Consider the following 27504-nt stretch of genomic DNA (forward strand, 5'->3'; position numbering starts at 1 on the left):
GAATGCTCTACCACTAGATGATAATGAGTTTGCAACTTGGATAATTTTGAATGTGCTATAGAATACCAATTTTTTTCCCATAAGGAGGATGTTTTCATGGGAGGACTCCTTACTTTTGCACGAATGTTGGACACTTGACATGTGACTCAAGACTCCTCACTTTTGCATGAATGTCGACATGTGAAATGAAGGACCATATTTTTTCATACTTTAGGACTTAAAAAAGTTGGGATGTGATGTCTTAAAAAAGTTGTGATGTCTTTAGTTTTTACTCCTACATATAAACTTGGGAAGAATTCAAGGGAGTATAACTGCATGTGGTTTCACAATCTCCTTTGCTTCATAAAAACCTTATGTCAAACAAAACCTTATATTAAATGTGGTTATATAACTAAAATGCATGAAGTTCATACCTTAATAATATTTAGCCAGTTTCCTTTAATTTCAGTTGACACTATAATACCATTTTTGTCTAGCATTACCACTCTGTTTATCTTGGTAGGAATGACTTTATAAACTTCTCTTTGAGAAATAATGGTTGTTCCAAGTGTAATTTGAAACTATGATCTCAAATTTAAGTGAAAAGAGAGAGAGAGAGAGAGAGAGAGAGAGAGAGAGAGAGAGTATAGAAAAGATGGAACATTGTAGAAAGATAGAAGTGATTTAGACCACCATGCCATAAGCATATTAATAGTGCATTTTGAAGCCCATGGTTGAGATGTTGGGTTTAAATCACACTCCGTGGCTATAGTGTAGAGGTGTTATCATGTAAGGGTGGGGAGAGGGCCCACATGCATGTGTGTAATTGTAGATCTCTCCAAGCAAAAAGATGTAAAAAGGATTTAGATGATAGAAAAAACATTACTTTAGTAGATATAATCTTACTAGAATGTATCTCCTATATTCTTGATTATAACTAGGGTAAACGATACCCAGTGAGATAGTGAACTTGCGTATTTAAATTTGTGAGCACCTAGACTAAACACAAATGGATAACTAAAATAAACTAGGCAAGGGGCCATTAAGTTTTATCTAGCCTAATCCATTATTTACTTTGATAACTTATTATTATTAAACATCCAAATCACAAACATTAGGGAAAAACTTGAGCCCTAGGTCTAGCTCTCCATCATATAATTTCCCATTGATCCATTTTCCCTAATGATCAAAATGTCATGAGTAAGGCAGGAACAATAAATGCTTATTATTATTATTAAACATCCAAATCACAAACATTAGGGAAAAACTTGAGCCCTAGGTCTAGCTCTCCATCATATAATTTCCCATTGATCCATTTTCCCTAATGATCAAAATGTCATGAGTAAGGCAGGAACAATAAATGCTTATGGGTATGCATGGATGAGTTGCAAGTAATAATTCAAAATAATTAAGACTTTATATACGTATACCATCTAATAATTTAATGAGGCTTTCTATGCTTGAGTATAAATAAGACTTTCTGTACTATCAAATAATTTAATGAGGCTTTCTATACTTGACTATAGTTATACTTATAGTATCTAATAATTCAATGAGGCTCTAGCCTATCACTCTTTAAACATTTATAATGGATGTAGCCCTTTCCCCCTATGTTCCACACCCCACCGCCGTAAGACATGAACGTTCTCTTATGTGCAAGGTGGGAGTACATGAGGCACAATGACAATGAAAGTAAGGCTAATAGGGGCAGAAATGACAATATAAGAGGAGAATCATAATGGGCTATAATAGAAGTAGGTGTGGGGGAGTAGGGAGGCGGTAGCAAGGGGTGGGGAGTAGGGCAGGCAGTACCAAGATGTAGGGAACAACAAAGGTAGTGGGTGGGGTTAGGGCTATCGCTATAGCACCCGGGTTTGCCCAAATGGAAAAAATGTGCCTTTCTTATAAAACCTTGAAATTTTGTAAAGAAGTAACATCGAAATTTGTAATGTAGTAACCTTGAAAGTTGCAAGCATAGTATTGGATATGTGCCTCTTTTATCCAATAGTAGTAAATATGCAACTCTTTTATCGAACCTTGAGAATTGTAAAGCAATAACCTTGAAACTTATGAGCATAGTATTAAAATGCAAAAACACTTGTTTGAAACCTTGAAACTTATGAGCATAGTATTAAATAGCAAAAACACCTATTTGAAACCTTAAAACTTATGGGCATAGTATTAATAAGCAAAAACACGTATTTGTATAGTATCTCTATATAATCCACAAATGGGGCAAGTTGGTGTAGCATGTTGGCTCAAGTAGCGAGCCTGGGTTGGTACCTCTCCATAATCCATGAATGGGGGCATGTTGGTGTAGCATGTTGGCTCTCAAGTAGAGAGTGTGGGTTGGTACCTGACCCCCAAACAATAAATCTCTCAAGTAGAGAGCTTAGGTTGGAGCCCTCCCCTTGAACATTAAATCCTTCAGTACACATCCTTCGCAGGAAAAAAGGATCAATAATCGACGAATGGCCTTCCACAAGAAGAAAAGTTTTGGAATGCTCACTTGATCTAGTTGACATATTAATTCATGTATGGGGGTTCTTGCTTGGACTAATTAATGATAAGCTCTAATCGCAGTCTATATAAAGTTTGGAATCCACTTCCCTCTTAGCCCCTTTCAGCTCACTACCGTGTAGAGCCGTTTTCAAAGGGCTCCTCACGTTATATCCTTGACGACACTTGAATGTGACTGGTATCCCTTCTTAATGTTAGCTATTACTGACCTTGGGAGCCAAGCAGGAGAGAGCTTATTAGGCGTGTGTAAGGCCATTTTCTCTCGAGCATTGTTTAATTCATCACTTACATTAAATGCAACTTTGCCATTTTCTCACGAGCATTGTTTAGTTCACCATTTACATTGAATGCAACTTCGCCATCTCAAAGGTAACCGTGTGGATTTTGTCACAATTAGAAATTGTTAGTATAACATTAAGATCACCTCACCTACTTAGCATGGGAGAGCAACAAAGAATTTTGCATTAATGCAAAAGGCATAAGTGATTGAGCCCATGGGAAAAGGCTCTAATAGGGTCAAGGTGATGCTTACATGGAGAAGGGCAGGGGTTTCAATGAGGTGGGAGCCACAGAGAAGAGAACACCAATTGGAATGAAAAATGTATAAACTTCATCAATTTTTTTTTGAGGCGCAGGTCCTTTTGATTAAGATAGTAACCAAAAGTTATGGATTTTTCAACTGGCTTGATTTCGGCTTGAGGCACCTAATTTCGGCTTTAGGCACCTAATCGAAGAACACTTTGAGAAGGGCATGGGTACAATGTACATGGCCAAGATGATAGATGACTCACTCAGATAACATCTTGCAAAGACTTTAGAAGATCTAAGGTATGTGATGAGCGAGACGATTAATTAATGGGTTTCCCATGCAAGGTGGATGTGGAAATGTTAAGATCCTAAGATATCAAAGGGGGGGGGGGGCCAAGGGGAGTCTACTCCACAAGTAGGCTTGCGTGGTGGAAACTGAAAGCTGCCATTTGACTCATTTTGTCCCCTTTCTTATAAAAAAGCTTCCGTCCATTCTTTTCATTTTTTTCTTTCCTTTTCCGTTTCGTTTCCCCTGCGTCAGAGACGCTCCGTCACACTGCACAGGTTTCCGTCGAATTCCAACCGCTTACCATAGTAACCATACACAGCCTTCAGATCCTGTTCCAGCTTTCCCCTCTTCTCGAGCTCGAAGCTCCTGGCTATGGCGAAACCCTACTTTCCATTCCTCTAAGCACAGCTTGCAATCTGATCTCCTCTTCAAGCTGGTCTGTTTTCGCCCTTCTTCAAGCTCGAAGGTCTTCTTCAGCTCTCTGAAGATCTTGGCCATACCGAAAATCTCGAAGATTTTGGCTACGGCGGAAGTCTTACTGTCTTTTTGACCTTTTTGCCGCAAGCTGTTGTCAAACATCGGCGTCAAACGGTACTCCGTGTTTTTTTTCTTCTTATGTCCCTTGGCTTCTTCCGTTATACTGTAGCTGCTATTCGAATAGCCAGAGACTTCGGGCAGGAAAGGAATGCATTTTCCTGACAAGAAGGGGTAACCAATTGCTCTGTATTCAGAAACCTCAGTTGGCCCTGTTACACATCTGGGTGCTTGGAAAAGATTGGAAGACCTTGTCTTGATCAGGTCATCACCCTTTTAACTGTTTTTTTTTCTCTTCAACAGAAATCTGCATACATTCTTGTATATGGTCTCAGAAGAACCCCTCTCTCTCTCTCTTCCACCATGTTTTTAAGCAACACTTCCCACCCAGCTTTTTCATCTCTGTCACAGAGCCAGAACAGCAACATGAAGCATCCCACCTGCAGAACGTCATCAACTAAAGACTGGATCTTACTGCCCTCCTGGGAGCTCCCTTACCTAGGAAGTCTTGATGACAACAGCCATTCTTTCCCCTCTGTCTTCTTGTCTCCTTATACCAAGTCTTCTCTTTGCTCTTTCCTACTTGCATTGCCTACTTCCGGTCACTCTCCCGTTGCTGCTGCCTTCTCTTCACTCTCGACCCTTGCCTTCCTTTCAGTGTCTGCCAGCATGAAGTCCAAGAACGTGCCCACTAACCATGATGATCAGCTCTCGGTCTCACCCGGCAGCTTATTAGCCTCCACATTGACTACTGTCTTGCGGTCACTCTTCTCCTTTGAGAAGGCTTCTGTTCAGTTTGTCAGGAGGTCCAAGAACACACTCAGGCCCTCTGGGAAGCAGAGAGGTGGATCAGGAAACCTGGCATCACGCTTGGATGCAACTGCAACTAATCTTTTGGCACAGAATGCAAGCTTGCAGGCTCTAGAAAATGGTAGAGGATTTGAAGGAAGTCCCAAACAGATTAGGGTTGATACACAGAGCAGTTCAGAAGATGAACCAGAATTGGACAGTTTAGAAAAAGCCCAGAAGAATGGCAGGCATCCAAGTGCAGAGAAGGTTCAAAGCATCAGCAAGTACCTATTGGCAGGTGCAATTTCGACCGTTGTAGCCAGGTACGGTGTACTGTTATGGTACTTAGCTTTCTCACATTCCCTTTCTTGCTTGAACCTTGTTTTATGCATTATCCACTCGTGGGCATTAATAGAACATGTAGGGTAATGACTTTGTTTGAACATATTCCCACGGTTAAATCATTTGGCATACTAATCACGTAGAGGGAATTTTGAATTTGCATAATGATCAATTAGTAATATCTATCTTGTATTTGCTTAGTGTAATTGTCATGATTTCCAATGAGTGTTTGAATCAAATATTCTCATTCATTCACTGATTGTATCCCATCTGCCAGGGCTTCTTGTGGAAGTAGTTATCTTTTTAGTATATAATGTGGTGACTCAATTAAACATTGAAATGAAAACACAACATTCATGAACATGAGGAATACTTAAATAAGAATGATGTGTTTCTGTGCACTATACACCACATTGAGGGCTGAAGATAGGCCCCCTTTTTAATGGTAAGGAAGCTCACCCCCTCATCATTCTCTCTCTCTCTCTCTCTCTCTCTCCTCCCCGCCCGCGCGCCTTCTTTCTATGGTGGAGTAATTGCTTTATCGATAGAGAAATGGAATACAGAGGCTGAGAGTTCACTTTATACCTCAGTGTGTTCTTAACAATCACCAAACGACCTTGCTTGCATTAACAAAGGTAGAGAGGAAGAGGGTATGAAGAATGGTGAGAAGTGACAGGCTAGGGTTAGGGTTTCTCTTCAAGGCGTGCATACTTTGGACCTTGAGTACTTCAGGCTTTAGGCTTGCAGCCTTGGTCAAGGTCGCTAGGCTTGTGCATGGTACGCCAAGCAAAGTCTCTTCATGGGGCCAGTAAGCAGCTGTTCTATGGTTGGTCTGGTGGGTAAAATGGCACCGCTCATGGCAAGGAATAAGGGAGGGGACAAGGGTAAAGGGCCGAGACCAAAATACATGGGTTTTAAAGAAAAGATTGAAGACAAGACATTGGAGTCCTCCACAAAGGTGCGGGCTCAAAGGGCAGATGTTGACATAGAGATGGTGCTCCCTCTTCTGAGCCCGTCCAGCTATGGCAGAGATCTGCCCGAAGGTAAGCCTTCTACCCACGGCTGTAAAAAGATCTGCATTTCTAAATCTGCCTGGTTGTGTGTGGGAATAGGCTAGCCTCATTGTCTATTGCAGCAGTCGAAACCTTAAAGTCTTGGCGGATTCCCTGTGGAACTCGCTGTGCTTGTTGCAAAGGAAGAGATCTTTCCCGGTGTAGGTGTAGCATGCAATAGATTATAGGTTGACCATCGTAACATGCAACAAGGCCTTCTTCCTAACCGATGGATTAATCAGGGATTAGGCTGTTCATTCTGGAGGTCAGCCATGGCACGCGCTTGCACGTGACACTAAATTGGGAACTGTAGGGTGCCCGGGTGCATATCCACAACATCTCATGTGACTAGTACACATATATCATACAAAATAGAGCACAGCCGTCACCCATAGTAACAACATGAGGGTGGAGCATTGAGGAAATGCTTTTTTTCCAACATAAACTACTAAGTCTAAGGGGTGCGTATGTACAATTAGTGCAAGCAACGTGTAGCGAAATGATTTCAACAGGGCACCACTTGGTGGAAAGCTTCCATGTATGGATGTTTAATAGATTTTAGCTTCTTGGTGTATTTCCAAATATTGGCAAAGGTTCCAAACTTTGTCTTTCAAACATGGCTTTGTTATCTTTATATTTTAGATGTTGAGTTAATTTTCCTATTAAATTGAGGTTTTTAGGGCATCTCTTAATGTAGGTACATGCCAACACCTTATGAATTTGTTTGGTTGTCATTTTAGAACTTTTGTTGCTCCCTTAGAGAGACTAAAGCTTGAATATATTGTTGGGGGAGCTAAGCACAACTGGGTCCAAGTGATGCAAGGAATTTGGGTCGCGGAAGGACTGGGAGGCTTTTGGAAAGGCAATACTTTAAATCTTCTCAGGATGGTTCCATTCAAGTCGATAAATTTCTTGACCTATGATATGTTTTGTAAGGAGATACTGGAAAGACAAGGCAAAGATGAGGTTACAAATTTTGATAGACTCACAGCAGGAGCTGCTTCTGGTGCTGCTGCCACTCTATTATGTTTTCCCCTTGACACGGTAAAATTTTCATGTGACTATATTTGGTGTCTATCTGTCTTTGGTGTGTGCATTTTCTGTATCAAATCACATATGCTCTAGGGAGTAGTGTGTGTTGTAGGTATGTTTATTGATCTGCTGCAGCCCCTGCAGATAAGGACTCGGCTGATTGCTCCTGGAGGTGAAGCACTAGGGGGAATGCTCGGTTGCTTTCACCAGATGATTCATAGAGAGGGGTTCCTTTCTTTATACAAGGGCTTGTTACCAGCTCTATTGAGCATGGTTCCATCTGGTGCAGTCTTTTATGGGGTTTATGACATTCTCAAAGCAGCATATTTGCAGTCACCGAAGGCGCAGAGAGAACTGCAGAAGCGTATTGAATCTGAGAGAGAGAGACACATTACTGCAGATGGTGCTACCGTAGTATCTGATGAGAGTGGTAAGATAAATCCTTCTCAGCTAGAACTAGGCCCTGTGAGAACTCTTTTATATGGTGCAATAGCTGGAGCCTGTGCGGAGATTGTCACATATCCACTTGAGGTAGTGAGAAGACAGCTTCAACTCCAGCAAACGACTGCAAATATGGGATTGATAGCAGCCTTTCGAATGATAATAGAAGGCGACGGATTGAGTGCTCTTTTTTCTGGTGTTGTGCCAAGCACTGTCCAGGTTTGCTTCATATATTCTCTTAGCTGCCTGTGATTCATTCTGACTTACTTTTGCCTGGGCTGCTTCTGAAATATTCTGCTCCTATCTCATATGATCTTGTGATTGAGATGATAATTTCCAATGGTTAATCATGCATGCACAAAAGCAGGAATGTTCATCCTTGTACATTTTAATGCTGGCTTCATTGTCAAAAAAATAAGATTTGTTTCTGTTTTACGAGTTACTATGTTTTCCTGTATTTACAATCGTGTATTTACAATTTAAATAACTAGGCTCATCCAAGGTCCATTTTATAAGGTGAGTGCATACCATTGGATAGATGCTGAAACTAGGAAGTAACTGAAGGAAGATCAGAAGGGGAAGAGATGCTCCTCCTCCGGCTGGCCGCTCTGTGAGGAGATGGCTATCTCATATAGGGGGAGGGAGGGGGGGGGAAACAACCACATAAGTGGTTTTTAATGCCAAATGGGGTCACTGCGTCTATCTGTGATGAGGAAAGCACCAGGCCTCCAAAGTCTCCAGAAGGCTTCCTGCCGCTTCTGAATGTGGTCAGAAGCTCCCTGTAACTTCCCCCTTTGACCGCGGAGGGTGTGAATGATACCGAGCCATATGCTCCTGATGGTCTCAGCCGGCAGAGTGTGGGTACCCTCGATGGCCTCACTGCATCTAGCATGCCAAATGTGCCAGGTTGTGATGCTACTGCAAATCTCCCATCTTTGGCATGAGCTTGGCCGCCAATCACCTGAAGGAGGGGCTATGAATGGTACTACTGCAATACGATGGTGAGAGACTTGAAGGGCTAGTACTCCCCCATCCTCCTCATAAGCCCTGATCATTTTAGCCTCTATGGCCCAAGCGACAGTGCCCCAAGTGATGATCCGGGTCGATGCCTTGTCCATAGCAAAGATGCGGAGAATCCGCTGCCAAATTTGCCGAGCCTTCGGGCAACCCCAAAGGCAATGTCGCTGAGAATCCTGATGGTGGCCGCACCGCGGACAAGCTGCTAACCGACCTCCAACTGCCAGCCAAGTACCGACCGCCAAACTCTTGTGTGCCATCAGCCAAAGAAAGAGTGTGATCTTTCTAGGTCGAAAGCTGTCCCAAAGCCTCTTCCAGAAATCTGAAAGGAAGCGCTGTGATAGGCTCTGTGACTGCCAATGTGCTGTTGCTACCGGTGTGCCATCTATCTCAAGCATCTGGATCATGTGGCCTAGCCCCGCTGTATATGCAAAGAAGGGGGCATCTAGAGTCTCCTCCCGATCCGCAGGATCATGCCAAGTCCACTCTCCCGGGTCCCAGTGTAGCCGCGTGAGAGGTCGGCACTCCCAAATCCATAGCCGCCATAGTCCCTCCCTGGTCACCTTGGCCGGTGCTGGATCTATGTGCCATTTCCGTGCCCGAAAACGGATCACCCTCACCCTCTGCAAGGCGAAGCCTCTGAAATCCTCCAAGGGAGGTTCTGATCTCTCTAATCTGCCCTGGGAACCAATAGAAAAAGTGAGTAGCCCATTGTCCTCATCTGCTCCGTGGACCGCCACGAGGATATCATGTTTGTTAAACACTCCTAGCCACACTGGGGGGGTTGGGTTTGGAACAGGCATCAGCCACGCCTGAGGGATAGGTGAGTCAATGTCGATGTTGATCCTATCTCGACCCTGGATCCCTGTCAGGCCTCTCTCCTGCTCCTCTAGGGGTAACTGCTTGTGTGCAATCCAATCTCCAAGAGACCTGGCTGGTCCCGTGCTCAAGGCTCCCCCAAGATACCATGTGGTTGGGCCCCTGACATGTGGCCACTGGGTAAATTGATGAAGGGGTTCCAGACCATAGGCTGCCGAAACCGCTCGTCTGAGGCAACTGGTATTGTTTGTCTGAGGGCTGGCCTGAGATGATCCCAAGCCCGAAGTAAACTGGCTGCAAATCTGTCCTCAAAAGCTGGGCTAAAACCACGGGCTCGCATCTCTGTGTGAAGATCCATCAGGTACTCTGCGGCCATGGGCCCCCAAGGCTCGGAGTGCAGGCTGAGATCCAGGCCAATAAAAAATCCTTCTAGGGCTCACCACCGGGAAGTCGTCCTTTGACAATCAACTTGCCCAGAGGGGCACGGCTTTGAATAGTAGCATCGATGAGGCCAAGCCCCCCTCTGCTCCGTGGTTGAATGATCACTCGCCATGCCACCTTGGCCCTGTTTGGCCTCCTATCACTTCGGGCCCATAAGAAGTTCCGGATCAATCGCTGCATTTGGTCAATGCATGCCTGAGAAAAGGCCCAGCATGAAGGATGTACCACATGGTGGCTAGAAGTACCGGGTTCGCCACCACCACTCTGCTTGCAAGGGAGAGCCTCATTGAGCTCCAGTATAAGAGCTTCTTCCGAATACTCAAAAGAAGCTGAGCAAGCTGTTACTCGGGAGAGATATCAATGCCAACTTGGCAACCGAGATAGCGAATTGGGGTGCCCCTCGAGATCCACTGAAAAGCCTCAACTGGTCTTCAAGTTGGAGCGGGTGCCGAACCTACCCAAAAACCACACGACTTGTGCCAGTTGATTTGCGCTCCTGATGCGCGGCATGAAATCTCAATCGCCTCCGCGAATCTTTGGAAATTCCCAACATCTCCGGAATGGAAGGTTGCTGTGTCATCTGCAAACTCTGAATCAAGCAACTCCTCCTGCGTACGGAGGGGAAGACGCAATCCCAGGAGCCCGGTCTCTTGGACAGAGAGAAAATTGCTCATGGCCTCAGCTCGATGAAAAGAAAGAGGTAAGGTGTCAATGGACGGCCCTGTCCTCTCCTCTATGGATCTAATCTCTCTGCGAGCAACGGCGAGCTGACTCTCGATCCACTGGCTATTCGGGGACCTCTCCTGAAGTCGTTGTAAAGAGGCAAGACTACTCCTCAAACTCCTCTCTTGCTCCCGGAAATCCTCTAGTCTGCTTGGGGCTGCCTCCTGCAAGAAACTACTGATCTCTCCTAAGACCTCATCCAATGTGCACGCAGCAGAGCTTAAAAGAAAATCCAATCTTGTGCATATCTGTTCTATCCTGTTGCATATCTCGGGGTCCTAAATGAGGCTGTCCGGAATCCTCGAGCTCACATGCCTATCATGCCTCTAGAGATCCTCTAAGGACAAAATAACCGGGGCGTGATCAGAAAAGGTGGTACCTAAAATACCAATCATATCCCCTCGGCTGCAAGCCCACTCATCAACATAAAACCTGTCAAGTCTCTATAGAGAGGTTGGGGCCGGTGCTCCTCCTATCCGATCTCAAAAAGCCGAGGCTCCCAGGGCTACTCCCAAACTCTGGAAGATGCCAAGGGTCTTGTCCCCTGACTGCGAGAATCATCTCCTCCCAGGCTGAGTACTCTACTCCTGAAACTGTGGCCGTGCCACCTCCAAGCCCGTCCTCTGCCGCTTCTATTGTGTTAAAAGTCACTGCCCGAGCACCAAAAGTCAGCCCGAGGGAGGGCTTGTTGTACTGAGCTCTAGAAGAGGGCTCTACCTGCAGCAACGTTCGGAGCATAGATGTTGAGGAAGCCAACGTTATCCTCTCTAATAGTAATGGTAATCCACTGTGTTCGCCCCGGGACAATGACAATTGAGCCAAGTCACGGCCGGAAATAGTTGCTCACTGACATAAATAATAAATATACACCCCTCCCTATGTCCCTGAGGGGACGAAGGATGGGGACTAGAAAGTATGACTCCTGCCTTCTTGAAGAATCTTCCCGCATCTATGGGTGCGCCCCTCTAAGAGATGATGCTCCTGGAGGAAAAGAATGTCTATGGGTCCCCCCACTATGGCCCTTTGAAGCTCGCCTCGTCTCTGAAAGCACTAAGGCTCCCCTGAACCTTGAATGTTCCATGAAACAATCCGCATATCAATCTACGCCTTGTGTCTGAAAGCATTGAGGCCCTAAACCGTGAATGTTCCATGAAACAATCCGCATATCAATCTCGATGTGATGCGGCACTGCCCTCCACTCGAAGAGTCTTGGGCGAGGGTTTAGATGGGGAATAATCACAATCCGTGCAGGGGCAAAGGTGCATCAGGTGGGCAGTAATCCTGTCCTCCATGTGACACCACTCTGTATGAGCACGCGCATATGCATGCTCTGGACTCCATCAATCACAATATGTGTATTTGTAAGAGGGGGGAAGAGGTACCGCAACAGAGGTATGCATGAACACAAAGAGCAGCACCTCCAGACTAGATACTACCATCTCTCTGTCTTGGCCTCGATGGGTTGAACCTCCAAGCTCCATTCTAGCCAAGAGGCCAAAAATGGGTGAGAATGTCCGTGATGCGGAGATCGTGGAGATGGTGGGAGAGCTTGACTGCCTGACCCTGAATGGCAGCTGCCACTATCTTAGGATCCCACTCCGTCCCCGGGGCTAGAGTGAAGGGGAAAGAGAAGATCATGACGCCATTATATGGCGTAGAGGGGTGAAAAACCACACACATTCGAATAGGGGCTATTGTCTCCTCAAATATGTTAGGCCCTTCTGTCGGCAAACACCAGAAGAAACTGTAGTCCATAGACTGTCCGAGGATCTTGGGGCCCCTCTTGGGGACTTTGGCGGGAGAGCCCTCACCAGGGAGGAAACAATGGTGATCTCTACTGGATTGGAGAATCGGTGAATCAAGTGGAGTGATCCCACCGGTTGTCTCCGCACCAGGTTGGGGGCTGCTGGGGTGGGGGGGGGGGGGGCTCGGATGATAAAGCGGGGCGGAGTGCGCTGCAACGGGTAAAGTCGGTGATGAGATTGGGGGAGGCGGCGGCGAGAGAGGGCGGATGAGTGGAGAGGAGGGGGGTCAATCTTAGAAGAAAGCTGGGGGGAGGGGCCCGCCGGGGGGCCAGAGAGGGTGGCCGGCCTCTCAGAACACTGAGGGTCCGGGGGGGAATCTCGACAGGGATCGGCTGCCATACTAGTGGGGCCAGAGGAGCCTGCTCCGGGGCTGGAGAGGGCGTGCCACCAACAGGAACGTGCTGGGATAAATGCTCGTAATTGTGCTTTGATAGAACCGAATCCTCTTGAGATTTGCCAGCCTGGTGTGCTCGGCGGCGACGCTTAGCTCTGGTGGTCGTATGGCAGCCCATGCGCGGTCCAACCGTCCACCACTCACCGACTGTTGGGTCACCCTAAGTCGGGGCCTGTTGCTCTGCCACCTGAGGGCTTGCCCCTCTCTCTACCCCCTGGCGAGGGTCAACACGAGAACCGGGGGGGGGGGAACCACTGGAGGCGGTCTCTTGGACTGCCGCTAAGGCGAGCTCTAGCTAAGTGACCCATTTGTCTGCAAATGAAGCATTGGCCTGGGAGGCCAGAATACTCCATGGACTGTTGTATGGGGTCCCCTCGGAGGCTAGGAATAGAAGTACAATGCGGTACTTACTCCGGCGAGGCCACAGATACGGAGAGATGGAATCCTAGCTGCCCTCTTGATGGCCGAGGCAGCGGTGGGGGGGGTGGGGGACTCCATCACTCTCCCGATGGCACCACCGATCACTGGGAGAAGAGGAAGGTACTCCTTCCTAAGGCCTGGGAAGCTAATTGTCAATGGTAAGCCCGAAACGCCAGCCAATGGGTCAGATACAAGATTGAAGCCGTGCTGCCATCGAGCAAAGTGCATTGAGCAAAGTGCCAATCATAAATTTTCGTCTGTCCTCTCTATCTACGGCCGCATCAAAGCCTCTCGGTGTTAGCACAACTCGAGCAAGTACATAACCACGTGTTTCTGAACTCTGAAGTGCATCAAGCATGAGAGGGAACCAAACCCGCCTCTGAGAGAGTGAAATTTTCCTTGTAACTGAAGGAAATCTTTATGTACATTGAACTATGAAGTGTTGGGTTCACACGCGCGCGCACACACAGTTTGAGACACAAGAGAGCTGGAATAGTTCTTCTAGATAAGAGATATGAGAAGTGATTGTACTATATGCTCTAGGGTACTCAAGTTCCACCAGCTAAGAGTGGTTACATGGGGAAAAAACCCTTTCCAGCTGAAGGTAAAAATTTCCCGTGTGTAAGCTCCCGTTCACACCACGACGTATACACAACACATGTAACAAACCCCCTCCCCCCCCCCCCCCCCTTGGAGTGAATGATGTGAAGGAGTAAGAGATCAATCCCAAACGGTAATGAGCCTAAGGCCTTCCTGAAGACTTCAAACTTTTCTCTCGAAAGAGCTTTCGTAAACAGATTTACCACATTGTCTTGTGTAGACACATACACCATGCCGATCTCTCTAGCATGGAGCCTTTCCCCAATATAATGATAATGCACCTCAATGTGCTTTGTGTGAGCATGAAAAACAGGATTCCTCGGCACTGCCACTACACTCTGACTACCAGTGTAGATAGGAGTTGAAGACTGTTGTCCCACACATAGATCAGCCAATAGGTGTCTGTGCCATACACATTCACCTGTAGCTGTAAATGCTGGCCTGTATTCAGCTTCATAGTTAGAAGTGCATAGTAGGTTGTTTCTTGCCGAGCCATGATATGTATGATCCACCAAGGGCCACTAGTGGACACTTTTGTGTCGTAACAACCAGCCCAATGGTTGTCTGTAAAATCATGCAAGGAAGATGGCAAGCCTCTGCCATAGAAGAGACCCAATGTCTGAGTGCCTTTGAGATAACGAAAGACACATTTCACGGCTTGCCAATGCTTTGTGCCAGGTCTGTGCATACGTCTGCTCGATTGGGAAACCCCAAATGGAATATCCGGCGGAGTATTGCACAAGTAAATTAAGCATCCCATATCCTGCTGATAAAGAGAGGCATTAAATGGTTCTCTAGCATTCTCTAGTGAAAACTTGAATCCGGTTTCTACAGGTGTAGAAACAGGCTTGCAATCTTCAAACTGAAACCACTAAAGAAGCTGTCCAATGTACTTGGAGTGATGTGGGCAAGTCACATAACTCCCAAGTGCCATTTTTATGAATGGAATTGATTTCCCATTGCATGCCAGCCATCCAATGCTTGCTTTCTGAAGCATCTTTAAAAGAAACAGGCTCCTCATTGCATGGTGGAGCTATGAACGCCTGATCAACAAAAGAGCTCTATGCATGGTGAGTAGCTGATCTTGTTCTACTAGGTAGAGGAGTGGACAATTCGTTGTCCTCCAAAGTGTCTGACAGCCATTTTGGGACTGCTTTGGCCTCCCTGATAGCAACTTGTTCTTTGGCCACTACATCATCAATATTTGCCTCATCAATGGGCTGAAATTTAGGCTGATGATTTTGGGGTGTTTGATCCTCAATAGGCTGATTCACATGGCTAGAATCCATTGCACCACTTTGGAACAAAGGCAACAAAGAATCAAACACATCTTGTGGACCCATAATGGGCTGCGATTTGCATTCCAACAAGGTCTGCACTGGGTATTCAGCGAATATCATATCTTGACTGACAATTATCACCTGTCATAGGCTGATACAAACGGTACCCTTTGCTTTTGCGACTATATCCCACAAATATGCATTTCATGGCCTTGTCCTGAAGCTTGTCTCGGTGTTGCAAGCGAGATGGCACAAGAGCATACACTAAACAATCAAACACATGCATATGATTCACCATTGGCTTCCTTCCATTCCAAGCCTCATACAACGTCAAGGTGTTCAAAGCTTTGGTGGGGTATCTGTTCAAAACATAATCTGCACACATGATTGCCTCCTTCCAAATCTTATGAGCTAGGCTCTTGCCTTTAAGCATACAACATTGGTCTAGGGGTGTTTAACTCATCTTACTCTACTCCGAACATTACGAAACTTTGGAGACGGTCTGTTGCATGGATTCACAACACGGTTTCCATCTTTCGTGAGTGGAGCATTGGTAGATTGGTGGTTTTTGGTATCTTTTCTTGCATTAAAAGTGTGTTTTGCTCTCTTTATTTTCTGAAATCCAGGATTGGTACACAGTTTTCTTTCAGCACCACTTTCTCTATTCTCTTTTCTACCTCTATGGAGCCTACACTTGGCTTTAATGATGACCTATCAGACCATGAGCAGCATCCTCAACCCGATAGGGAGCCTATTAAGGTCGAGCAGGAGGAGGTTGAAGAAGTGGAGAAATCTTACTTTTGTGAGAATATGTGAATATGAAGTGAAAGCAAAATAGAGATCACACGAGAGTATAGACAGCCAAGCGAGGGTCGGAATGCACGGTTGAAAATAGAGGAACTGCTGTGAGAAAGACAACGCAGAAGTGTAGAGAGAGAGAAGCTGTATAAACTGTGCTATATACACAAGATCCGGTACAAAAACAAGTGGGGGGGCAAGGCCCACATATATATGGGCTGGGGCTGCTGGTCGGCCAATACAAAACAGACCGATAGCCCTTGAAGAGCCCACGACTGGAGAAAACCCAGTCGGCAAGCAAAAAAAATAGGTCGGCCAGCAATACATCCGTCGGCCAGCAATGAGAGAAGTCGGCCAACACTGAGCAGCCCCCCACGACTAGCAAAATTGGGGAAAAACCATGGAAAATGAGGAAAAATGGAGACTACTCCTAACTGGGCGGGCACACCCACAACAGGGGCCCTCACTCCCTACTGAGTAATATGGTACAGACAGGAGATGACTGCTAACACCCCCTCTCAGCTCCTGGATGTGGAACCTACCCCAGTGAGCTGGAGTGCTGATGGAGCATCACTTGAGGTAGAGACTTCGTGAAGAGGTCTACCGCATTGTCCTCCGTTGAACAATAAACAAGCAAGATGTCAGTAGCCAAAATCTTCTCACGAACAAAGTGATATTGTATCTCTATGTGCTTGGTCCGGGCATGGAAGACCGGGTTCCGAGCAATAGCTATACAGCTCTGGTTATCGCACTGGATGACCGTGGGTTTCTTCTGTGGAATTCCAATCTCACCAAGTATCCTCCCCGCAGCCACACAACCTCGCAAGCAGCACCACAAGCAGCCCGGTACTCTACCTCTGTAGAAGACAAGGCAATAGTTGGCTGCCTCTTGCTACTCCAAGAAATAGCTACTGAGCCAAGGGTAAATCCGTAGCCTGATGTAGATCTCCTTGTGTCTAGATCTCCTCCCCAATTTGAGTCACTCCAACCATGGAGTCCGACTCAGTCCTTCGTTCCCCCTCCAGTAACATAGAAGAGTCCAAGATCCTTCGTATCCTGTAAATACCGCAAGATCTGCAATCCTGCGTCCAAATGAGTCTTCAAAGGTGTCCGTATGAATGAGCTCAACACCTCCACTGGAAAGCTCAAGTCCAATCTGGTGTTTAGCAACCAAATCAATGAACCGACAAGCTTCCGAAACAAGGAGGCATCAACCTCCTCACAAGGATCATTAACCGTAAGTTTGATATTCGGGTCCATCGGTGAAGAAATATGCTTGCAGTTCGCCATCCCAAAGGTCTCCAACAACTCATGAACGTACCGATGCTGTGAAATGAAGAACCCCCTCTGGGTTTGCCAAATCTCCAATCCCAAAAAGAAATGGAGTAAGCCTAAATCCGTCATCTCAAACTTCTTTGATAAGGCTTCCTTCGTCACAACTATGTGCTACACATGACCACCGGTGAGAATAAGTTCATCCACATAAAGGTTAATCAAGGTGACCATACTGCGTTCCCGAAAGAGATACAGGTTAGGATTTGCAACTGATCTCTGAAAACCTTTCCGCAGAAAGAAGGAATCAATCTTTTGATTCCTAGCCTTGGGAGCCTGTGTAAGGCCATACAAGGCCTTCCGTAACCTGTAAAGCATCCCCTTTGATCCTTGAACCTCAAAGGGTTGCTCAACATACACCTCCTCTTGCAAGTCACCATTAAGGAACACAGATTTTACATCCATCTGATACACTGGCCACCGTTGAGAAGAGGCAAGGGCAAGAATTGTCCGAATCGTGGTCATCCTCGCTGTTGGTGCAAAGGTATCCTCATAGTCGATATGCCAGGCCGCTGAGTATAGCCCTTAGCCACTAGTTTGGCCTTGTGCTTGTCCATTGATCCATCAGACGTATACTTGGTCTTATAGACCCACTTGACACCAATGACTGACCGTTTTGACGGCCTTAGAACCAACTCCCAAGTGTTATTTCTTCTCAATGGCTTCAAGTTCCACTTGCATGGCTTTCCTCCAAGTCTCCTTGGAAAGAGCTTCCTCAACGGAAGTGGGCTCTGTCTCGAATGATATGAGACATCAAAGCATAGTTGGCCTCCTGTAAAGGCTCCTCTGACTGACAAACGCAAGAATTTGAATGTCCCTGCATGCTGCCAACATCTGGCAAGCCATCCGCCATCTGGTCTGGAAAAGCCCGTCGCAACGTATCCACATTCAAGTGGCCAAGACGGAACTGCCACAAATCACCTAGGTGAGGACATATAAGAGAGAGTGCTGAGAGTTTGTAGATCCCATTCTCCACTCCACCTTCCCAAACAACCTGGCCTGTTGCTTTGTCCCAGAGAGCAACAAAATGCTCATCAAACTCCACCCGCATGCCAGTCTTGCAAACCTCATGCACTGACAAAAGATGAAAACCAAGAGATGGGACATAAAGAACCTGGGAGGAATGCTTCCCCCTCTGCCATCGAGAACGATCTCCAACATGTCCTCATTGTGAATCTGGATGGTGGATTTGTCACCAATGAGGATGTGACCTGTCTGCCGTCGAAGATCCTGTAAACTCTCGAGAAGGAGTCATGCGCCTGGAAGCACCACTATCGAGAATCCACTTCCGATTATCCTTGGCGGTGAGACGAATTGTCTCCCTGCTTGAAGAAGATGAAGCATCTGTGTCCATAATCTCCAAGTGCACAAAAGCTGGAGACTTTGCAGCTGCAGGCTGCAACTGAAGAATCAACACTTTTCTCGGTACTCCGTTGAGGACACTTCCTCCAATAGTGACCTTTCTCGCCACAATGGTTACAGGTCCTGCTCGGCCTTCAAAGTATCACACTCTGAGTCGGGCTTCTTTTGAGAAGACTTCGCCGGTGAAGACTTCCCTTTGCCCTTACTGCTGCTGTTGTGTGGCCTTTCGACCGCTGGCCAGTCAAAGCCTCAGAACCTCCGCCCTGTAGAGGGTTCGTAAACCGCTCTTTCTGATCCAAAACCATCGGCACAAACTCCTCCCATGTGATGGTGCTGAGCCTCCCACTAGTAATCAAAGAAGAATAGAAAGCTGAATACTGAGGGGTGAGATGAGACAGCAAGGTGATGGCCATGTCCTCTGAAGATATCTCCTCCCCAGCCTGAAGAACCTCCTGCTGAAGAGCTTGGAGTTTGTTGATGTGCTCCCGCATCGTCGAAGACTTTGCAGGATTCATCACTCGCATCTGCACTTCCAAGGAAATCCGCTTCATGGGTGATACCCTGTTATACAAAGAAGCCAAGTGCTGCCAAATCCCTCGAGCCAGCGTCATGTGTTTGATGTGATTGATCACTCAGTGTGTGCAATTAAGGAAAATGACAGAATGCACACGGGCATTGACACGATCCCACAACTGTGCTTGAGCCTCCCACTCTCGCCCTCCTCCAACTTTGGCCATGGAACTCCAACTACAATGAAATCAGCCAAATCATAAGACTCTAGGACAGACTCCATCATTACCTTTCATATGCCATAATTGTTCCGTCCAACTGTCGGTCCACCGGGAATGTCGGGAGGGTGGGGTCTTCACACGATTCTCAGCCATCTCAAGCAAATCTGCCATCTCAAGGGTTCACAAGGTCTTGTGAAGGGACGGTGGGTGGGAAAAAAAAATATTGAAGAAGAGGCTGCAAACACTATGCAAGGTGGCTGTCCAGCAATGATGGCCTCCTTCTACCTGCTTCTCCACGTCTCGAACAGCCCATAAATTCTCCAATTAGCACCAAAAAACAGCAAACCCTCAAACTCTCACTGTCTCCAAGCTTCAAGCCACCTAGGGCTCTGATACCATGTCGGAATGCACAACGGAAAAGAGAGGAACTACTCTGAGAAAGAAAATGCAAAAGCGTAGAGAGAGAGAAGCTGTATAAACTTTGCTTTATACACAAGATCCTTATTATAGCACTGGGTTTGCCAAATGTCATAATTATGTGAGCCTTCAAGCTTCTTGATGTGAAGCAATGAAGAGCTCTCACCTGTGGTTGCCATAGCAATATGCAACCTTTGACACAGTCAATGCCTGACTCCATGCAAGATGTGCAAACACTGCACCAAAGCACACAAAATGCTCACAGTTATTCTCCCAAAGTTTATCTCCCACTGCGGAAGCACGAATGCAACTCTACTCCCACTGAATGTGATAAAATCACCAAAATCTGGTTGCTGCAGATTTATGACAGCACCTTAAATGTACTCTGTTCCCCTTCCAAAGTACTGTACAACAGTACTAAGTGCTCACCAATGATGTACCAAATCTGTACCGGCAAGTACAGCAGCTGAAAATGAGCCTTTTCCTCACTCAAATCAATGTACAGCCATGCCAAAACTTGTACAATGTTGTACCAAATCTGTACCAGCAAGTACAGTAGCAATAAATGCTCTCCTGGCTGTCCAAATGAGTGAAAATCAGACCTTGACAGTCCCCACCACTGCATACAACAGTCCCGGACAGAAATTGAGCAAAAGCCCCTTGACTGCAAGTGGATTTCTGAGGGTTCAAGGCATAAAAGTCTTCCCTGCTGCTTTGCCAAGCTCAACAAGCATAAAATCTTGAAAAGCCCCTTGATTCAAGATCAATTTCTGATCATACATGGTACATTAACGCACATGAAGGCATCCAGAGTCTTCACAATGCTTCCCCCTGGCCACATATACATCCAATACATAAAAGCCCCTTGATTTACTGGCACATTGAGTGCTTGACAGGCATCAACACATTGCCCAAAGCATCAAATGCCAGTGCCTGCATGCAAATCAACCCAATTGGCACAAAAGCCCTTTGATTTGCACTCCAATTTCTTGCAATTTTGCCCGAATGTGAGATTGCTCACATCATTCAGCATGTATGAATGTCCAATGGCACAATTACATCAAAAGCCCCAAATATCGACACCCAATTTCCTGCAAATTGACCCGGAATGTGACCAATGTCCGGCCTGGTAAACCAATTTTGCCAATTTTGCTCAAAATTTGAGCAATTTGGCACCGGTACGTGCTCAATTGATGATTGTACCTGCTCAATTGCAAATCCCCAAAAAAAATTGAAGCAAATACCTCTGAAATTTCTGATTTCTGTTGCAGAAAAAAAGGGGGGTGCGTCAAATTTGCTGACTCGTGTGCTGTACGGCTTGCTGCGTTCATGTAGGTGGGGGTTACCTCGCAACTTTACCCTGTAGACCTTCGACAGGGAGGAGCTGCTTGGCGACAGCATGCTCCAAGCGATGGCCACGATCTGGTCGGTGTACACAGCAGGTAACGGCAGCTGGTAGGTATAGAAGGTGCACAGCACAGCACGACGAAGAGAAGGAAATGTGGCCTTTGCCACATAAGCCTCAAAGTGGGCTGAGCGCCGCCCGCTAGTGATGGCACCACCACCGCGTACTGCAGAGTCCTTGACTCCCACGCCACCGTCAGACCCGCGAACGGGTACTTTGCTGCCAGCAACACGCTTACCAGCACCAGACACGTCACGTGTTTATCCATCCGCTCCAGCGAGACGATGATGTTGAAGACCCCGCCGCTCTGCTGAAGGAGAAATGGCTGCCCTCGCCTCCTTCTCTTTCCGTCCACCTGCCTGTGACGACTGGTTCAACGCAGGGACACACAGTCGCTGCCCACTGCACACACAGACTGCGCCCAGCACGTTGACTTCTTGCGCTTCTTCTCCAGGCTCTGATACCAGTTGAAGGGAGCTATGAAAGCTCAGCTGTAGAGAGTTAGGGTTTCATGTGGGAGACATACACAGAGAAGAAGGGAGAGAGAGAGAGAGACATGTGGGGATAAGTCAACTCAATGTATGAGTGTGTGACTCCCCTATCACACATGTATATTTGCTCTAGTACACATAGTGCACTTAGTACATTAAAAGTACTAAGTGTACTATGTACTATAAAACTTATGGGCTTGTACACACTATAAGGGTGGGCATAATGCCTTTACCCCAACATGAATGCTATGCTTGAACTAATGCTTACTGTCTGCCTCTGTGCGTTAATGGAAAACGTTGATTTGGAGATGTACTGGGCTGATCCAAACTGTTGGACTGCATGCCCTTGGTCTTGGCTCTGCAATCCCTATCTTTGAATGATTATGAGTGACCCATGATTTGCCTTTATATAGGAAAATGATAGCAAGTCGTAATCAGGTCGGTTTTCACTTTTCGGGCCATAAAAAGTCATAAAAAATGTCATGAAATGTGTTCATATTGTGCCCTCCAAACTGCACATATACGACCTCTAACTTTTCCCTTAAGGCGGTTGCAAGGAATAATCATGTCTACGTGGCACCGGATTAAGGTGTGTATGTGACATTTCCTCTTGCTAAACTTGGAGTTGGGATGCTCATGATGTGCGTTTGCTCCATGCCGTCTATTTGACTACGGACTGGATCTCCCATATGGTGTCTTCACCACTATCTCCTTGTGCATTGTGGGCAATGGAACTAGCCCCTTTGCCCCTAGAAGCTCTATTGGCATGGTAGACTCCATGAGAACCTCATAAACTGAAGTACTTATCTTCTCATTGTCAATGGATTCAGAGATAATTGTGGGAACCTGGCAAACTATCACCTCTTCGATGGCTATGATAATCTTAGGAACTCGCATGGAATTTGGAATTGTTTGTGGCTGTGCATGCTCGAACAATTGCACCTCTTGGTTGACCTCAACTTGCGGATCCAACACGGTTACTAGTGCCTCTTTGGTATCCCTTTGTCCCTGGTCTTCTACTGAGCTACTCTCGTCCTCTTCCTTGGTCTTTACCACACTTGCTTCCATTGGAGTACTTTGACTTATCATGGGGAAAAACTCCTTTATATCTTTCCAATAATTTTCTTCTCCTTGTCTTGCTTCTTATTCATGTTGTTCCCTTCTTTGCCTTGCTTTTCTTCACATTGTTCCCTTCAGTGATCGAGGTCTTCACATGCTTGTCGGTAAATCTTTGTGCTTTCTTGGGATGCCCGTTCGAATCTTGCTAAAGTTGTTGACATGTTCTAGATGGACAATAAAATGCTAATCGTAGCATTAAATGCTAGCGCTTCACTTTATGTAACATAATATGTTTATTTCCCAACATTTTATGTTGGCCGATTGCCTTATTCAAACCCGACTTGCTGCTGGTTGCTATGTAAGCTGACCGATTGGAGCATAGCATGCTCCTAATGCTGTCCGCTGGCTCTAAACACTATCGAGAGCTGTAAACAGCCCCTAAACAAGTTGCTACAAGATGCTATAGCCATGGGTTTGCCTTTTGGCTGGCCCGTAGGCATGCAATCCACTTGCTAATGCTTCTGATGCAAACCTAAGCTATGGCTGACTGTGTCACGTGCATGCCCATGCCATGACTAATCTTCGGCATGAATTGGCTTAATCCCTGATTAGTGTTGCAGTAGGATAAGCATTGTCATCCTCATCAGTAGGAGAACCATCAGCATCAGCATCAGCATCATCCTCATCATTAGCAGCCACAACATCAGTAGAATCATTATCATCATCATCAACAGTGTCGCCAGCAGGAGCAGCCACAATGTCATTAGCATATGCATCCCCGTCCAGCATGGGGGGTCACAAGGACCTGTCGACTAGGCAGCACATAGCTGTCGGTTGGCTGAAGGCCTTGTACAGCAAGCAGGCCATGGGCTTCAGACGTTGGCAGTAGGTGTGGGCAGCAGAGGGATGTAAGCGCAGCATGAAGGCATAATTTCAGCATATATCTTGTCCACAAACAGGCCAACAAAGTATTCAGCTGGCCGACTGCACCCCATATCAAATATATAAGCATCGTGTCATTTGCAGCAGAAAGGAACTCATTAGTTCGTTCATAAGTCATCTAGCATTCAGCAGAACATCATGTAGAAGGGCTAGGATCTACCCCTATGGGGCTAACCACAAGCCTCAATCATGTACAAGCATCAATTACCTTTTTGTACCATAGTAATACAAGAAAACCTTGAACACTAATCTCTCTCTTCTTCTCTCTCCTCTGTGTCTTAATCATAAGTTAATTAGCATCAATATTCTCAAGTATGGTTAGGGCTGTGGATTAGTACAGCAAGGCTTCTGCGCATGCAACAGACCGCTTTCATGCATTGATCTGTCTGAGCATGATCATAGAGCCATCCACATTCTACATGGAAAAGGATCAATTTAAGCAGCATTCAACAAATATCATGTGTCAAGGGTTGCTCTGTAAGTTGTATAAGATTATGATGAAAGGTATACCCCTTCTTATTAGGGCATGTGCCCAGCCAAATGTCAAGTGCATCCAATTGACTTATTGCGTGTCTCCAAGCAACTCTTTCTTGCAATCTTTTGTGAATTTCCCGAGTATTATCATCTCTTGTTGGAGAGTTATTAAAATCCCCACATATGAGAGAAATCATCAACCAACGGTAATGCTGCAATTGTGACGATGTTCTAGCTCTTGGTGCAAAAACTGTGGAAGCATAAACAGATGCAAACTCATAAGTCTCACCATTGAGCATACACTGCACAATGAGTAATTTGTCTTCTGGATCATTGTAAGCAACTACCAGCTACAATTCTTGTTTGACAAGAAAACACACACTAGAGAAAGTAGAACAACCAACATAATATATACAATCCATCAAAGAATGTAGTTCGGCGAGCCAAAGCATGTTGCTTATGTTCTTGAAGACATACTATGTCTAGCTTCATTCTATGTATGTAGTCCCAGACTAACCTCCATTTATTCAAGTTGCTTAAACCTTGTACATCATATGACATGCATTTGAAAGGTGCCTTCATGATCATTTTATTGAGAGGTGCAAGCCATATCAATATCTGCTTGCATATTCTATAAAGTTTGCATTCCACCTTGAACTAGTGCAACCCAACGCTTTCCTGTATCAACTTCTCTTGACGAGCGAACTTGTAACGCGCAGAAGCTCTAGGAGTCTTCTTTCAGCCCTAAACACTTCTGGAGACATGCTGATGCAAAACGCAGATATGGAGAGAGAGTAGAGAGAGAGAGATGTGCTGGAAATTCAGTATATTGATATGGTACAAAAAGGTACCTCTTCTACAGCCATAGGCTGCCTTGTACCAATGGTGGTGAACACCCAAAATCTTGTCCTACTCTAGGACCCTAAGGACCCACTCCCTAAAGGGGTGAATGAATAGAATGAGGAGCCTCTTTGCCTATTTATAGGCCTTTGGTTTTGCTTGGGGAACTCGCCGACCAGCAGTCGGCCAGCCGACTGGAGATAAATCCCAACTTGAATATGCGCTTGCAGCCGCCTTAGCCGACAGCTCCTGTGTCCTTCTTTGGTTCAGCCGACATCATCTTTAGGTCATCTCCAAGTCCCCACTACTGCCAAATCAACACTGTGTGCTCCAACTTTTGGTTCTATCGGGTTCATACTCTTTATCTGGCTGCTTCTTCTGGACCAGCATCTGAGAATGTCCATGGCATCTTTCATGCACATAACAAAACTTTACTCTGATAGGTAGATGTTTTGGTCCACATTCTGAACTGTGACGGTCGGGGTCTGACAGAAATTTTGGGTTTGCCAACCCTCCGCATCTCTCTCACTCTTATCCTTATTTGCAGCATTTTTCACAATCTGTTCAGTTCCAACGGGCATGAGCTTGTTGCCTTGCTCTTGCTCTTATTTGCACACCTGTTTTAGCAACATGCACTGTGTTTGTTGTTGTAGTGTGATGCTTTTTCTGATTGGTCAGGTTCCCGAATCTTTGTTTATGAGGCACTAACGAAATATGTTTATTTTTTCCCATGTGCATGCAATTTATATATATATATATATATATATATGTATACATATATATTTGTAGGGAATGTATGATTATACATATCAATATCGGCTTGCATATTTTGTAAAGTTTGCATTCCACCTTGAACTAGTGCAGCCCAACGCTTTCCTGTATCAATCTCTCTTGACGAGCAAACTTTACTCTGATAGGTAGATGTTGTGGTCCACATTCTGAACTGTGACGGTCGGGGTCTGACAGAAAATTTGGGTCTGCCAACCCTCCGCATCTCTCTCATTCTTATCCTTCTTTGCAGCATTTTTCACAATTTGTTCTGATCCAACGGGCATGAGCTTGCTACCTTGCTCTTATTTGCACACCTGTTTTAGCAACATGCACTATGTTCATTGTTGTAGCTGGCGACATTGGACAACCCACACTTCAGCAAAAACGGCGACGACCCTCTCAACAGGAGCACGCACACACCCCCTCCACACACACCCACACACACACATTAAAACACACTTTTGACTGTTCTAACCCCTTTCAATATTACACACACACACACACACACACACCCTCTCTCTCCCAACAACAAAGAAAAGAACAGGGCTGCCTTTGCAAAAAATACAACATTTTAGCCATTTCAGCTGTTTCACATTTTCAAAGTTTGTTGTTGCATGCGTTTTTCCCTCTGGCGCTTAAAACTGTTTCCCCAAAATCAAGTGGTGTTCACCCCTCCACATCGTTTTTCAATTATTGTTATGGTCCATCATGTTCTTCCCCTCTCCCTTCTCGTGTTTCTTTTCCTCTTGATTCTCTTTCTTTCCCTTTCTCTCCTCTGAGTGATTGTTGCATGTGCTCTTGGGAGGCACTGCCATTTGCTGAAGAGGCTTTCAATTAGTATCATTCCAATTTTTATTTACATAAGAGGCTTATCTTTTTCGGGCAAAGTATTAATTAGAAAGAAACATTTATGGATTGGTGTAAACACTTTTCTGAGATGTTTGTATTTTCGTGGTGGAATCAAATCTCGTTTAAGTATTTTCATCAAAGTAATAATTTGAAAGGATAGTTGTTGTAAAGCATGGCACATTGACATCCTTTGAACCATTGTATAATACATTTGGCTTGCATGCCCTTTTTTCTCCTCATTGCAAACCAATCAATAATGAGGTCATGGTGGCTTATTCACCACATTTAAATTTTTTGTGTGTCTTTAACTGGTGAGAGAGAACTTATTTGGGTTGTCATTGATGTAGGTTCTACCATCAGCTGCTCTGAGCTACCTGGTATACGAGTCTATGAAGTCTATTCTGAAAGTATCTTAAATGTTCTGTTTGAAATCATGTGGATCCTCAAACTGCACAAGTGGATTGTTTTGAGAGGATGTGGCCAACTTTCAAGTGACAAGATGTGGCTTCTCTCTCACCTCAAAGAAAGAGAAAAGCATTGGTTGCATTGGCCTGTTATTATGTACATCGGTCTAGTTTTTTGAAACCTTGTACAGTAGAAACAGATAGACCTGTTTAGGGTTGTCCAACGTGCATTGACATGCTGAATTTGAACATGTGCCGGCTGTGCCAAATTTGGTTTTCCGTTATTTAAGCTCCCGCATTATGGTAGTGCTTTGTGATGGCTGTCAAGTTTTTGATTCGGACATGCCATATCATTTGTGAGAAGGAAGGCTGAGTTGTACGTGCGGCCACAGTTGTGAGCAATGTGGAGTTGTAAAGCAATAGAATTATTGGTAACACATCAAGCTGTTAACTTTTGTTTTCAGTTCAACCAGTTGTTTATTGGCTCAAGGCCTAGAATTGTGTCCTACACTCTGGTTAAGGGTATCAAAAATGCTTCTGATTTGCAGAGGGGTATCGGACACCAATGGTGACAAGTACTAACATTATAGTGTGATGCTTTTTCTGATTGGTCAAGTTCCCGAA

The 27504-nt window shown here is 45.5% G+C and overlaps 1 protein-coding gene across 1 annotated transcript; it reads left to right on the plus strand.

The window, feature by feature from the left end:
- Window positions 1-3517: 3517 nt before the first annotated feature.
- LOC147604176 (putative mitochondrial adenine nucleotide transporter BTL3) lies at window positions 3518-27504 on the plus strand. Its single transcript, XM_086795560.1, has 4 exons — window positions 3518-4962; window positions 6774-7077; window positions 7210-7725; window positions 26824-27504. The coding sequence occupies exons 1-4, from the start codon at window positions 4214-4216 to the stop codon at window positions 26890-26892; spliced, it is 1638 nt and encodes a 545-aa protein (XP_086651686.1). The 5' UTR covers window positions 3518-4213; the 3' UTR covers window positions 26893-27504.

This window comes from Cibotium barometz, chromosome 62 (genome assembly GCF_041138505.1).
Source record: "Cibotium barometz isolate CiBa-2024 chromosome 62, ASM4113850v1, whole genome shotgun sequence".
Taxonomy (NCBI): domain Eukaryota; kingdom Viridiplantae; phylum Streptophyta; class Polypodiopsida; order Cyatheales; family Cibotiaceae; genus Cibotium; species Cibotium barometz.

Coding starts and splice junctions, on each gene's coding strand:
- LOC147604176 (XM_086795560.1), top strand. CDS start 4,214: ATGTTTTTAAGCAACACTTCCCACCCAGCTTTTTCATCTCTGTCACAG. Junction 7,078..7,209: donor TATGTTTTCCCCTTGACACG/GTAAAATTTTCA, acceptor CAGCCCCTGCAG/ATAAGGACTCGGCTGATTGC. Junction 7,726..26,823: donor TTGTGCCAAGCACTGTCCAG/GTTTGCTTCATA, acceptor TCATTGATGTAG/GTTCTACCATCAGCTGCTCT.